General features: G+C 53.1%; 1 protein-coding gene across 5 annotated transcripts in view; it reads right to left on the bottom strand.

Annotated features, from left to right (window-relative positions):
* BRD8 (bromodomain containing 8) overlaps window positions 1–15,096 on the bottom strand; it is a 29,827-nt gene extending 14,731 nt beyond the window's left edge. For 3 of the 5 annotated variants that reach the window (XM_030573986.1, XM_030573988.1, XM_030573990.1), the window contains exons 1-10: window positions 15,060–15,096; window positions 12,456–12,552; window positions 9,622–9,691; window positions 9,003–9,052; window positions 6,272–6,394; window positions 6,032–6,112; window positions 5,472–5,536; window positions 4,560–4,696; window positions 3,987–4,202; window positions 996–1,140 (exon numbers count right to left, since the gene is read on the bottom strand). In XM_030573986.1, the coding sequence (XP_030429846.1) occupies window positions 996–1,140; window positions 3,987–4,202; window positions 4,560–4,696; window positions 5,472–5,536; window positions 6,032–6,112; window positions 6,272–6,394; window positions 9,003–9,052; window positions 9,622–9,691; window positions 12,456–12,552; window positions 15,060–15,081 (1,006 nt within the window). In that variant the 5' untranslated portion in view covers window positions 15,082–15,096. Of the gene's footprint in view, window positions 1–995; window positions 1,141–3,986; window positions 4,203–4,559; window positions 4,697–5,471; window positions 5,537–6,031; window positions 6,113–6,271; window positions 6,395–9,002; window positions 9,053–9,621; window positions 9,692–12,455; window positions 12,553–14,978 lie in introns of all 5 variants that reach the window. The other 2 variants (XM_030573987.1, XM_030573989.1) reach the window with 2 other exon arrangements.
* Window positions 15,097–15,108: the final 12 nt, after the last annotated feature.

Genomic DNA, 15,108 nt, shown 5'->3' with positions numbered 1-15,108 from the left:
CAGAACCATGCAGAGACTATGGGAACACCATGTGTTTAGTGTAAAGACTGTAGAGGTTACACCACACATGCAAAAAATGTTAAGGGCCCTCTTTAAAAAACTTGCTGCAAATAGAGAACCACACAGTGCGAACTAGGAAGAATGCAGTTCCTAGTGATCAGAGCGAGGGAAGAATAAAAGAGGGAGATTCTCTTTGCAGGGTATCCCTGAAGGCTGCCTCCTGGTTCAAGGGCTGCTATGCATCTTAAGTACTACTTCCAGCATTAATTTACTGAACCACTTCAGCTCCGATAGCAGGATTCAGAAGATCAGACATTCAGAAAGCAGAATGAGAACACTGGATAGAATAAAACATGTATAAAAGGCATAAACGCTCCTGCTTCAGAAAGCAGGAGCAAACCAGTAACTGACAAAGGGCAGGAGGAAAGCCTCTCATGGACAAGTTGCTCTGTAACTGTTCACTGCAGATATTCTTGCACCTTTTTGTCTACCTGCTCACCCGGCCCTCAGCAACGTACTATCCAACTGCCTCACAATAATTAGTACTTTTTTCCCCCATCACAATACCTTGGAACTGAGGCAAAGGGCAGATTAAATGACTTGCCCAAGTTTACAAGAAGTCCATACCTGGACCAGGTACTGATCCATGTTTCCTATCTACTAGACTATCCTCCCTATCCTGAAGCTTCTGGTGTTGGCCATTCTTTGAGATAAGAGACCAGACTATACGGACCATGATCTGATCCACCCTGGCAATTCCTATCATCCTATGTTTTTGCAGCTTCTTTCTCTGCCAGGATTGGAGTCATTTTAAAGAAAGCAAAGAGGTGTCAATGGATCTCTTAAAGGAATGTGATGAGCAGAAAGCCTGGCTGTCTTTGGTCCCATTCTGAAAAATGCTTATTATACAACAGTCTATGAAACTATATTTTGCAGACAAAAGCCTCAGGTTCCCCAGAAGAGAGAACTAAGAAAAGAGAGTCTGCATGGGTTACCTGAAGCAGCAGGTGATGCAGGGACAGAACCAGATGCCAACTGCATTTCCCCACCATGCAGCACTGGAAGGACCCCTCCTACCTCCAGGAGAACTCCTGAGCTATTCATGTGACCAGAAGCCACTGACATCTCGCTTTCACCAACCTGCCAAAGGAGGACACAGATGAAGCTCCTGGGCTGGAGACATGTTCACATCACTGATTCTCCCCTAGATATGGCACCCATTACTATATCCATCAACCTGTGAATCAGAGCCTCTTCTGCACATTTCAACCCAGTCCAGCCCCTAACTGAGGTGCATCAGCTTTCACACAAACATGGCTGGTTCAAATATTTGATTACAATCATTTGAAAGCGATGCCATGTGGCTGTCTGTTACCTTGGAAGTCAGACTGAGTGCATTATTTGCTCTGCTCTAGTCCCTCTACCCAAGGATCCCAAACTGCTTTACAAGTATCAGCGTATTTAGTCCCACAACCCCTTAAGTGGCAAGGAAATAACCTCTTTGCACGTGGGGAAACTGAGGCACTGAGAGGAGCAGTAACATGCTCGAGGTTACACAATGAGCCAATGACAGAGTTGAGAATAAATGCCAAATGGCATTGTTAATGCAAGAAACCCCTTCTAATACTTAAACTGCCACACATCTAACTCTGTTTTCCCTATATCTTAAGTTGGCATAAGGCTGGCTGAGAAGTCCAAAGAACAGCACAGAATAGTTACCCAAGCCAACTGCATTTCTGCAAGTGGAGAGGGCTGGGAGTGAGACAGCAGCCCTCTCCACCTGCCTCTCTGACAGAGAAAGGGGTAAGGCAACCTCAAAGCCTCTCATTTTCTTGTGCCCTGCGGCTGCGGGCAGCCCAGAGCCCTTTGATTCCCCGCCGCAGACCGCAGTGAGCCTCCGCAGGCAGCATGTGGCCTGCAGGCCGCATGTTGTGCAGGCCTGCTCTAACACTAGGGCTCCCAACATCACTAACACCAGTAAGGTTGAACTGGTGTTAGCAACAGTGATGATTTTAACAACTACCTAGGCTATGGATATGAGCCACTGAGGGATAAGTCCAGGACAGAATAAACCAGACTGAATCCTAGTCTCTCAGTTTTTAAATGCATAAAGGGCATTTATTTGATCTCCCTACTTATAAGTTAACCTGATGATGTTGAAAATTAAAATTCAGCTTTGGGCTAGGGTGACCAGATAGCAAGTGTAAAAAACTGGGACATTTTTTTTTCGGGGCAGGAGGGGAATAATTGCCTATATAAGACAAAACCTGTAATATTGGGACCTTTGGTCACCCTAAGCCCAGGGCTCCCTAACACAGCTCAGCTGACTCAAGTCCCATTAACCCTGCGCTTAAACTGCGGTGCAGACTCACCCAAAATGGTCACTGACTCTCCCACCTGGCTTTATAACCGCCCCTACCCCCACTGCAGGAGATAGTGGGGGCGGGAGGGGCACATGGGAAACTGCATCACATCGATGCGCCACCTGCCCCTGCTCTCTGTTGCGGCCCTCTCAGTGCCCTCCTTGCCTCCAGCCGCTGCAGGCTGCAAGCCCCGGCCAAATGCCCTTGTTGGGTCACGGCTGCTAGTAGGCATGGGCCCGGGAAGCTATATATCCCACTGGTGCATGTGGCGCCTGATACTGAACGGAGCCCACATGCCATAGGGAGCTGTCCGCATGGTGAGTGGTGAGCAGAGCTACACAGTCTGTGGGGCAGGGCAGTGCCAGGGCCCCCTTTAGCCGCCCAGAGCCAGACGGTGGCGGAGGCTCCCCCAGTAGTGCTGCGCCATCGCTCTGGGGCGGGCTTCTCCCCCAACTCACAACCGTGCTGGCTTGCTGCGCTCCCCAGGATGGTGGGAGCCCGGGGCAGCACTCTCCAGTGCTCTGCATGGGCCCCTGACCTTAAGAGCCAGAAGGGTGGCAAGGTGGGGAGCCCCGGCAGTGATTACCTGGAGCCGCTCCCAGGAAGCATCCAGCAGGTCCCTCTGGCTCCTAGGGTCGGCTGGGTGGGAGGGCAAGGAGGGCTCTCTGCCTGCTGCCAGCGCCTGCAAGCCCCATCCCTGAAGCTCTGATTGGGCAAAAGGGAGCCGGTGCAGCACACGGAGACCCACTCCGCCTCTGTGCCTATGGGCCGCCAGCACTGCAGGCTCCTGCCGGTGGGCAGGCGCGCCACCATGAGCTGCCCCAGGAAGCACCGCCTTGCCAGCCCCGGCACTTTGTCAGTGATGGTGAGCAGTTCCTAATATCAGGACAAAGGGTGTCCCGACCGATGTGCAGTTGGGACACACAAAAAATGTGTTACAATCGGGACATCTGATCACCCTACTTTGGGCTGAGATGCAGTCAAGCTATATCACCCCAAAGGGAAACAGATACAAGGCTGTAAAAATCAAACCTCTAAGTAGACCAACTAGAGGTTCTGCTCTGATCTCCCTTCTGAGTGTCACTCAAGAGCACAGTCTGCTACTCCAACTCTTCAGGTCCCAAAGGGATAGCTAGCTTTCAGAGGGCTGGTCTTCACTACCAGGGTGAGTTGGCCTAAGTTATGTTACTCCAGCTATGTGAATAACGTAGCTGAAGTCAACCTATTGCAGTGTCTACACTGCGCTGCATTGACAGGAGAAGCTCTCCTGCTCTCCACTTATGGTGGAGTACCCAGGTTGACCAGAGAAAGCTCTGCCATCGATTTAGTGGGGCTTCACTAGACCAGCTAAATTGACAACCGCCACATCGATTTCAGCAGCTGGTAGTGAAGACAAGCCAAGAGTTACCTGACCTCTTCAGTCCTGAATTCACAGTACCACCAGGAAAGAGTTCCACCTTTGTGGCTCACAGGCTTTAATTACAGTTTCAGAATTTTCCCTGTGCTGGAACCTTGCAAGAGCTGGATGGTTTTTGAAGCCCTTTACAGCTCCCCTATTCAGCGTGAGAGTCTGAAGGATAAATTCATCAGTATGCTTGTATATGCGAGCAGAGCGCTCCATACCAGCCTGGGGCTTGTGGGGAGGAGGCTGCCCTTCTTCAGTAGCTCCGAGAGCAGAGGGGAAGGAGGTGGAGTTGCTTTCTGTCCCAGCATCTTTTTCTGGGGTGAATCATCAGTGACTGGGGTTATGGGGGCATCCAGGGGAGCTGAGCCTGGAGGGGTGTCAGGGATCCCAATGAAGGAGGCAACTGGGGTGCTGGGCAGTGTCCCTGGAGTTACCTGAGAAAGAGAAAAACCACACTGTTCAAAGCCACACCTTCACCATACTGACTAGACCCACTTATTCCTTCCCCCAAGGCCACTGACCCAGCACACCCCAGGGACCTGCTCCATTCATTCACTGCACCCGCTCTGGGCATGTGCCTCCACCTTTTCACTCCCTGCCTTTGCCCCAGATACCTGCTCCACTACCTCATCACAGACACTGAAGGGAATTTGTACCCTGGATGATACCGCACACAGGCCATACTACAGCACTAAGATAGGGAAAGCACTACAAGGCAAGGGGACCTCCCAAGCTGCACAGAGTCCCCCAGTCCCTGCTGCTCTCTCTCTTACCATGGTAAGCATCCTTACCCCTGGGCTGGTCTCCTCCACAGCTTGCTGAGATAAGTCCCCTAGAGCATAGTCCCTTCCAGGGGAGGCTGAACCTGCAGGAGAGCGGACCATCATGCCGGTTAACCTTCGAGGGGGATTCTTAACTGCCTGACGAGCTGGAAAAGAATGGAAAGGAAGTGAGACCCCTAAAGCTCCAGCTGGGAAACTTCTTCGGAATCAGTTCTGCTTCTGGCCTAGAAGCCACCACCAAATGAACCACTTCAGTTACAGTGACTGTCACAGAATCATCTAATTCAACTCCTGCATCACAGCAAGGCTGACCATCATACGCCATCCCTAATGAATGGCTGATGGATCCCTGCTCTGAACCTGTCCAGTGGTAGGATCCTGCACAAGCTCCCCTAGCACTGGTTCCATGGCGGAACTGTTTCGAAACCTACTAAGTTGTTCTGAGTATTTAAACCACCTTTCTGCTGCCGCACCTTCAGGCATGAATGCAAGTTTTATCTTCCAAGACTAATGAGAATCTCTTCTTCCTGGTCTATTTCTAATATTCCTTATCAGGCCATTCTCCTGCTTTCCCTCAGGTGCCTTTTCTGCAAAGGAGTGCATCCAGCTTTCCCCCTTGCCTAATGGGGCATTTTTACTCTACGGGTTCCTCTTTGAACTCTCCTCATTTTGCCTTTTTACAATATGGCGTTGAAAATTGTGTGCAGCCCTCTCCCTCCTAACCCTGAGCCAAGGAGAGCAGAGTACCCAGGTTCTTCCTACTTGGGTCTCTGCAGGTTCCTTCCTTTCTCAGGGCTCCAGCTTAAATTCAGCCCAGATTTTTTTTTTTTTTAAATAAGCAAGAGCTCCTTTGTGTGTGCGTGCGTGCATGTGTGAGAGGAGAGAGGTGGTGGTGGGGAAGCAAACATAGTCCCATCTCACCCTGATAAGCAGCATCTGTAGCCTTCCTCTTCACCTCTGCCTCCTCCTCTTCCATTTTTTTCTTCCTGAACAAAGTAAACAAAGTACTTGGTGGCACAATGCCCCTGGAACCCAAAAACCACCTGGTGCCTCCCCCAGGGCCATCAGGTCACAGACACCTGACCTATAGCCTTCATGTGTCAACGAGACATCCCTGCTAGCTAAGGCCCGATTGCCCTGAGCAAATGGGAAGTCAGGTTCCAGTCAGGGAATGAGACATTCCAGGGAATCTCACTCTCAGCTCTACACCCAGGATATGGCAACAGGACACTATAAGCCTGCACCAGGCTCCTTATGCCAATGCTGGAGAGCTCCAAGAGACACTTCATATTGGATGGTGCTCCCATTCCAAATTTAACCCTTAAAAGCCAGAGCATCTATCCAGCTTAGCTGTTCCTCTCAAGCCTGGGAGTGCAATGAGAGAGAGAGAAAAAAAAAAAGGGGAATATCCCCAAGCCCAAGGGCTCTGAGAAGTACAATCTCAGGGGGAATTGGAACAGTGAAATAATAAGATAACCCACACCACAATGTCATTGCACAGCTCCTCCAGTCTGCTATCCATGTGCCCAGCCTGGATCAACTCTGCATCCTTCTTCAGCTGCCTGCAAACAGACACAGCACCACCTCAGCTCCACACCAAGCCTGTAATGTACACCCTGTTATTCCCTTTACTTTCCCCTGCTGCACTCACTCTCTCTCAGAGCAGCTTTGCTGCTCACAGCCTTCAGTCAGGACCAGAGCCTGACCTCCCTACTATGTACCTATACTTCTCCTGTGTCTCCTTGATCACTTTCTTCAACTCCTCAACTCGTTCTGCTGTCAGTTTCCGCACGATGACATCTTCCACAGTTTCCACAACCTCCCCTTTCTCACCACGTTTTCTCCTACACAACAAGGACAGGAAAATTATATAATTACCAACCACAGGAACACCCCGTCCTCCTATAAACACCATCTGCTGCCCACACAGCTCCACCAGTCTAGCCATGCCCTAACAGCTTCTTCCTTACCAACTAATTTAATCTGTCATAAACAGATAGCTAAGGGTTAATGTTCTTTTACCTGAAACACGTGACCAGAGGACCAATCAGGAAACAAGACTTTTTCAAATCTGGGTGGAGGGAAGTTTTGGGTGCGAGTTCTTTGTTCTTTGTTTTGTGTCTGTGCCCTCTCGGCTCTGAGAGTGATTTTTCTATCTCCTGGCTTTCTAATCTTCTGTTTCCAAGTTGTAAGTACAAGGATAGTAAGACAATAGGTTTATATTGTTTTCTTTTGTATTTACATGTGTGTAGTTGCTGGAATGTGTTAAATTGTATTCTTTTGGAATAAGACTGTTTATTCACTTTCTTTCTTAAGCAATTGACCCTGTATATTGTCACATTGATACAGAGACTATATATTATGTCCTTTTTCACTCTTTTTATATAAAGCTTTCTTTTTAAGACCTGTTGGAGTTTTTCTTTAGTGGGGATTCCAGGGAATTGAGTCTGCAGCTCACCAGGGAATTGGTGGGAGGAAGAAGTCAGGGGGAAAATCTTTGTGTTAGATTTACTAAGCCTGACTTTGCATACCCTCTGGGTGAGGGGGGAGAGAGGTTAGCTCTCTCGGTACTTGTGTTTCAAGGACTTGAAACAGAGAGGGTGGAATCCCTCTGTTTAGATTCACGGGGCTTGCTTCTGTATCTCTCTCCAGGAACCCAGAGAGGGAACACCTGGAGGGGAGGAGGGGGAAGGGAAATGGTTTATTCCCCTTTGTTGTGAGACTCAAGGAATCTGAGTCTTGGGGTCCCCCAGGGAAGGTTTTGGGGAGACCACAGTGAGCTAGGCACTGTATAATTCTTAGCTGGTGGCAGCGATACCAGGTCCAAGCTGGTACCTAAGCTTGGAGGTTTTCATGCTAACACCCATATTTTGGACGCTAAGGTCCAGATCTGGGAAGAAATGTTATGACAAGTCCCCAGCTCAACTCTTCCCCTTCTTCTTTTCCCAGAGAAAATACTGGAACTCAACTGCTCAAACACCCTCCTTCTGACCTAGCCAGGTCTCCTACCTCTGACAATGGCTAGCACCAAATGCTTCAGAAGGTGCAGAAAACCCCATCATGGGGGAAGTTGCTTCCTATCTTCAAACAAAAAGTGGATGACTCATACCCTGAAGCAGGAGGGTTTGCCTTCCTGTCAAATTTTTACCCTAGCTAGTATAACTTCAAACAAGATTCTTCCTATCCACAAATGCTCAATCCTTCTCTTGAATTCTACTCTTTGCTTCAATAACCTGTGCGGTGAGTTCCACATGCTAATTATGCAGTGTAAAAAAACCAAATTACTATGAAGTGTTTTCCCTCTAATTTCGTTGGGTGTCAAGGGCCAGCATACATGCCCTAGCTCAGAACTTGGGCCTATGACAAGAACAGACAAACATTTCAGCCTGAACTGTTGCAGTGCTAGTATAGAGGGAAAGAACAGGAGGTTCAGTTGCTCCTCCCCGCACAATCCCAAAATGCTATGGGTATATAAAGAGAAGCACATAGTGAGGAGTGGAAAAAGCTTGAACTTGTTGGATAACATGCACTGACTTTTATACTCCCAGATTCCTTTCTTATTCTGAGCTGTAGTTTTACACATAAAGCTTTTGGATTATAAGGTGCAATGTATGTGACCAAGGCTTTTTTGTATTAAAAACAAAACTATTTTGGTGCAACACCAGTGGCATATATTTTATGAAAAACATCCTTGTTTAATATTACTATTTAATATTGCTGTCTTACTGGGGTGACATTATGTTACATTACCTTTGGACTGCAACTACCATCAACTACTACTTTGAGGAGCTCTGCTGGGAATTGTGGGCAAGATAATTCAGGAGCCCCACAATACACTATATTATAAAAGGTTGCAGGGAGTGATGTATAGGAATGAACAGAACCATTTCAGGAATAAATGTTACAGTAACCAGTTACAGAAACCTTTAGATCTGAAAGGATCTAGTCCTCTAAAGTACAAAACTGGAAGAACAGAAAGAGCATTCTACATAAATATTCCTATGCTTACCTCCCTACTGCTCCTCCCTTGGCAGCAGTCACCCTCCCTGCCCAGATATCACTTCCAGTTTCCCTGTCCCTGCCTGCTCCTCCTTTAACAGTTCTGGCAAATGCACTGCCAGATAAACTGTTGAGCCCTCCAAGAGCTGTTGCCAGGGGCGGCTCTAGGCATTTTGCTGTCCCAAGCATGGCAGGCAGGCTGCCTTCTGCGGCTTGCCTGCGGGAGGTCCCCGGTCCTGCGAATTTGGCAGCAGCCTGCAGGAGGTCTGCCGAAGCCGCGGGACCAGCGGACCCTCCGCAGGCAAGCCACCAAAGGCAACCTGCCCGCTGCCCTCGAGGAGACCGGAAGAGCACCCCCTGCGGCTTGTCGCCCCAAGCACGCCCTTGGCATGCTGGTGCCTGGAGCCGCCCCTGGCTGTTGCAGAAACCATATGCCTCATCCTTTGCACTCACTTGGGGGTCTCTGTTGTCTCCAGAAGCTCCGAATACTGAGATGCACAATGCTAGGGAAAAAAACAGAGGGAGTTAGAGCACACACAGAACACTCATCACATGCAACTCTATCAGCAAAGCTGAGCTCCACTCTTCAAAGACCTACCACCTATTGACTGTGTTCTCAGAGGTATGGATTGGAACACAGCTGCATGCACTGGAGTCACATTTATGACTGCAAGTGGGTTCAATGTACCAGGGTTTACTCCCACACCACTCTCTGCTGTCCATATTGATCTGTCAGAGAAAAGAAAAGCAGATTCCCCAGCCTAGTAACATATGTGTTTAAGAAGGGGAATACTAGTTATGAGCAGCAGCTGCAGGATGTTCTCAGAGTTAGTGCAGCCAAGAATATCTCAAGATAGTGGGCTGGCTAGAATTGTACCAAGACCAGTTCTTCATAGGACATAATTGGGACTAGAAAAATGACAATATTAAAAAAGTGACTCCCTTTCTCCGCCAGATAAACACCTCCTCCCCTGATATCTCAAGTTACTGACCTTCAAGCAGCCATACCCCCAGAAGCCTGTCTTGGTAACAGTTGTAGCCCCTTTCCAAAACTCAAAAGCCAGCATCTTACCTTCTGTGAGAACCAGTCAGGTGGGCGGCCTGGCTCTGCAAAGGGTTTGATAGCTCTGCTGACTGATACCCTGCAAGAAAGAGCAGGTAAAGGACTGGAAACTTGCCTCCCTGTCCTCACCAACACATGGAGGAAGGGTGCTAGCCTGTGTGTCTGCTCGCTTGGACATAAAACTTTCCTAGCTACTTAAGAGTATAAGCTCTTTGGGAAAGGTGCTGTGTTTATACAAGACCTAGCACAATAGGGTGCTGGTCCCTGACTGGGACTCCTAGATATTTTGGTAAAACAAATATAAGCTAATGCATTCTTGAGAATTGTCCAATTTTAGCCCTAGGACTGTCAAAGGTATCTGTCCATTTCCAAACAAACAAACTAAAGCTTCCTTTAGAAGAAAGTGAGTTTCAGACTCTTGATAATACCCTTATGACAATGTTACATCACTCTACAAAAACATGCACAGTCGGGGAAAAATCTATGGTAATAAGTACATAAGAACGTAAGAATGGCCATACTGGGTCAGACCAAAGGTCCATCCAGCCCAGTATCCTGTCTACCAACACTGGCCAATGCCAGGAGCCCCAGAGGGAGTGAACCTAAGAGGTAATGATCAAGTGATCTCTCTCCTGCCATCCATCACCACCCTCTGACAAACAGAGGCTAGGGATACCATTCCTTACCCATCATGGCTAATAGCCATTAATGGACTTAACCTCCATGAATTTATCCAGTTCTCTTTTAAATCCTGTTTAGTTCTAGCCTTCACAACCTCCTCAGGTAAGGAGTTCCACAAGTTGATTGCGCACTGTGTGAAGAACTTCCTTTCATTTGTTTTAAACCTGCTGCCCATTAATTTCATTTGGCGGCCCCTACTTCTTATATTATGGGACCAAGTAAATAACTTCCTCTAATTCACTTTCTCCACACCACTCATGATTTTATAGACCTCTATTATACCCCCCCACCCCCCATCTCCTCTTTTCCAAGCTGAACAGTCCTAGCCTCTTTAATCTCTCCTCATATGGGACCGTTCCAAACCCCTAATCATTTTAGTTGCCCTTCTCTGAACCTTTTCTAGAGCCAGTATCTCTTTTTTGAAATGAGACCACATCTGTATGCGGTATTCAAGACGTGGGCATACCATGGATTTATATAAGAATAAGGATATTCTCCGTCTTATTCTCTATCCCTTTTTTAAATGATTCCTAATATCCTGTTTGCTTTCTTGACTGCTGCTGCACACTGTGTGGACACCTTCAGAGAACTATCCACGATGACTCCAAGATCTTCCCTGATTAGTTGTAGCTAAATTATCCCCCATCATATTGTATGTATAGTTGGGGTTATTTTTTCCCACGTGCACTACTTTACATTTATCCACATTAAATTTCATTTGCCATTCTGTTGCCCAATCACTTAAGTTTTGTGAGATCTTTTTGAAGTTCTTCACAGTAGGGCTGTCAATTAATTGCGGTTAACTCACAGGATTAACTCAAAAAAATTAACTGTGATTAATCGCAATTTTAATCACACTATTAAATAATAGAATACCAGTTAAAATTTATTAACTATTTTGGATGTTCCTCTACATTTTCATATATATTGTATTCTGTGTTGTAAATGAAATCAAAGTATATATAATTTAATAGTATTTTTCAATTCACCTCATACAAGTACTGTAGTGCAATCTTTGTTGTGAAAGTGCAACTTACAAATGTAGATTGTTTTTGTTACCTAACTGCACTCAAAAACAAAAGAATGTAAAACTTTAGAGTCTACAAGTCCATTCAGTCCTACTTCTCTGTTCAGCCAATTGCTAACACAAACAAATTTGTTTATATTTACAGGAGATAATGCTGCCCTCTTCTTATTTACACATGGACACATGTCCCCTGGAATGGTGGTTCAAGCATGAAGGGACATATGAATCTCCAGCACATCTAGCACAAATATCTTGCAATGCCAGTTACAACAGTGCCATGAGAACACCTGTTCTCATTTTCAGGTGACGCTGTAAACAAGTGTACAGCATTATCTCCTACAAATGTAAACAAATTTGTCTGTCTGAGCAATTGGCTAAGCAAGAAGTAGGATTGAGTGGACTTACAGGCTTAAAATTTTAGATTGTTTTATTTTTTAAAGCAGGTTTTTTTGTACATAATTCTACATTTGTATGTTCAACTTCCACAATAAAGAGATTGCACTACAGTACTTGTATTAGGTGAACTGAAAAATACTATTTCTTTTGTTTTTTATAGTGCAAATACTTGTGATAAAAATAAATAGAAAGTGAGCACTGCACACTTTGTATTGCATTGTAATTGAAATCAATATATTTGAAATAAACATCCAAAAATATTTAAATACATGGTATTCTATTATTGTTTAATAGTGCAGTTAATCACATGGTTAATTTTTTAAATCTCGACAGACCTAGTTATAAATCTTGAAACAAACGGTTAGGTGATCCAGCCAATTGCCATTATGGATGGTCGTTCAATTCTCAACATCACTCTACTCTGCTTTCACTCCTTCCCAGGCACAGCCCAGCTGCTCAGTCACTGCTGGTCGCCACACCTGTAGTGAAGATTCCCAGGACACTCTGGTGCTTGCTGACAGCAGGAGTATGGCTGGAGCGGGTTGCTTTCATGAACAGCAATAGCTCCAGTGATCCGTTTGGCCCTGCTAACAGGGCACCGGGCCACCTACGCCGGTGCTTTGGTCAGTGTAAACGCTACCAACCCTGCCGCGGGGCGGGCTCGGGCTCGGGCGAGGCTACGGCGAGTGGGGGCAGCACCCGGGAGGCGGATCTGAGTGTTCAGTGACTCGCCACTTACCAGTTCTGGTCCCCGCTGCGCATGACAGAGGAGGCGAGGCAGAGCTTCTCCCGCACCGACCATGGCTCCGTAGGGCCGGCGCCCAGCAGCTTGTGCTCTGCCAGGCAGAGGGGAAAGGCTCAGGATCCCAAAGGGAGAGCGGAGCGCCTGCCCGCCCGCCCGCCTGCCTTCAGAGCCCGGCCCCAGGCCCCGCCCCGCGCCCAAAGGGAGAGCGGAGCGCCCGCCCGCCCGCCTTCAGAGCCCGGCCCCAGGCCCCGCCCGCCCCGCGCCCAAAGGGAGAGCGGAGCGCCTGCCCGCCCGCCCGCCCGCCTTCAGAGCCCGGCCCCAGGCCCCGCCCCGCGCCCAAAGGGAGAGCGGAGCGCCCGCCCGCCCGCCTTCAGAGCCCGGCCCCAGGCCCCGCCCGCCCCGCGCCCAAAGGGAGAGCGGAGCGCCTGCCCGCCCGCCCGCCCGCCCGCCTTCAGAGCCCGGCCCCAGGCCCCGCCCCGCGCCCCAAGGGAGAGCGGAGCGCCCGCCCGCCCGCCTTCAGAGCCCGGCCCCAGGCCCCGCCCGCCCCGCGCCCAAAGGGAGAGCGGAGCGCCTGCCCGCCCGCCCGCCCGCCCGCCTTCAGAGCCCGGCCCCAGGCCCCGCCCCGCGCCCAAAGGGAGAGCGGAGCGCCCGCCCGCCCGCCTTCAGAGCCCGGCCCCAGGCCCCGCCCGCCCCGCGCCCAAAGGGAGAGCGGAGCGCCTGCCCGCCCGCCCGCCCGCCTTCAGAGCCCGGCCCCAGGCCCCGCCCCGCGCCCAAAGGGAGAGCGGAGCGCCCGCCCGCCCGCCTTCAGAGCCCGGCCCCAGGCCCCGCCCGCCCCGCGCCCAAAGGGAGAGCGGAGCGCCTGCCCGCCCGCCCGCCCGCCCGCCTTCAGAGCCCGGCCCCAGGCCCCGCCCCGCGCCCAAAGGGAGAGCGGAGCGCCCGCCCGCCCGCCTTCAGAGCCCGGCCCCAGGCCCCGCCCGCCCCGCGCCCAAAGGGAGAGCGGAGCGCCTGCCCGCCCGCCCGCCCGCCCGCCTTCAGAGCCCGGCCCCAGGCCCCGCCCGCCCCGCGCCCAAAGGGAGAGCGGAGCGCCTGCCCGCCCGCCCGCCCGCCTTCAGAGCCCGGCCCCCGGCCCCGCCCCGCGCCCAAAGGGAGAGCGGAGCGCCCGCCCGCCCGCCTTCAGAGCCCGGCCCCAGGCCCCGCCCGCCCCGCGCCCAGAGGGAGAGCGGAGCGCCTGCCCGCCCGCCCGCCTTCAGAGCCCGGCCCCAGGCCCCGCCCGCCCCGCGCCCAAAGGGAGAGCGGAGCGCCTGCCCGCCCGCCCGCCCGCCCGCCTTCAGAGCCCGGCCCCAGGCCCCGCCCGCCCCGCGCCCAAAGGGAGAGCGGAGCGCCTGCCCGCCCGCCCGCCCGCCTTCAGAGCCCGGCCCCAGGCCCCGCCCCGCGCCCAAAGGGAGAGCGGAGCGCCCGCCCGCCCGCCTTCAGAGCCCGGCCCCAGGCCCCGCCCCGCGCCCAAAGGGAGAGCGGAGCGCCTGCCCGCCCGCCCGCCCGCCCGCCTTCAGAGCCCGGCCCCAGGCCCCGCCCCGCGCCCAAAGGGAGAGCGGAGCGCCCGCCCGCCCGCCTTCAGAGCCCGGCCCCAGGCCCCGCCCGCCCCGCGCCCAAAGGGAGAGCGGAGCGCCTGCCCGCCCGCCCGCCCGCCCGCCTTCAGAGCCCGGCCCCAGGCCCCGCCCCGCGCCCAAAGGGAGAGCGGAGCGCCCGCCCGCCCGCCCGCCTTCAGAGCCCGGCCCCAGGCCCCGCCCGCCCCGCGCCCAAAGGGAGAGCGGAGCGCCCGCCCGCCCGCCTTCAGAGCCCGGCCCCAGGCCCCGCCCCGCGCCCAAAGGGAGAGCGGAGCGCCCGCCCGCCTGCCTTCAGAGCCCGGCCCCAGGCCCCGCCCGCCCCGCGCCCAAAGGGAGAGCGGAGCGCCTGCCCGCCCGCCCGCCCGCCTTCAGAGCCCGGCCCCAGGCCCCGCCCCGCGCCCAAAGGGAGAGCGGAGCGCCCGCCCGCCCGCCTTCAGAGCCCGGCCCCAGGCCCCGCCCGCCCCGCGCCCAAAGGGAGAGCGGAGCGCCCGCCTGCCCGCCCGCCCGCCCGCCTTCAGAGCCCGGGCCCAGGCCCCGCCCGCCCCGCGCCCAAAGGGAGAGCGGAGCGCCTGCCCGCCCGCCCGCCCGCCTTCAGAGCCCGGCCCCAGGCCCCGCCCGCCCCGCGCCCAAAGGGAGAGCGGAGCGCCTGCCCGCCCGCCCGCCCGCCTTCAGAGCCCGGCCCCAGGCCCCGCCCCGCGCCCAAAGGGAGAGCGGAGCGCCCGCCTGCCCGCCCGCCTTCAGAGCCCGGCCCCAGGCCCCGCCCGCCCCGCGCCCAAAGGGAGAGCGGAGCGCCCGCCTGCCCGCCCGCCTTCAGAGCCCGGCCCCCTTCCGCCCGGGCCCAGGCCCCGCCCGCCCCGCGCCCGGGGCCCCATCCTGGCAGGCGACACCTCCCCGCCGCGCGCCCCTCACTCACTCCCTGTCCCGGCCGCCATTTTCCCCGCTAGAAGGGCCCTGGGGTCGGAGCCGAGCGCAAAGCTCGCCGGGAAACACTCACTCACGGGCTTCCGGGCCCCCATGGGCGGCTGGGAAAAACAGGCGCGCAC

The sequence above is a fragment of the Gopherus evgoodei genome, chromosome 8 (genome assembly GCF_007399415.2).
Source record: "Gopherus evgoodei ecotype Sinaloan lineage chromosome 8, rGopEvg1_v1.p, whole genome shotgun sequence".
In the NCBI taxonomy this organism is placed as follows: Eukaryota; Metazoa; Chordata; order Testudines; family Testudinidae; genus Gopherus; species Gopherus evgoodei.
The sequence above is the reverse complement of the archived record's forward strand: the minus strand, read 5'-3'. Positions and strand labels throughout refer to the sequence as shown.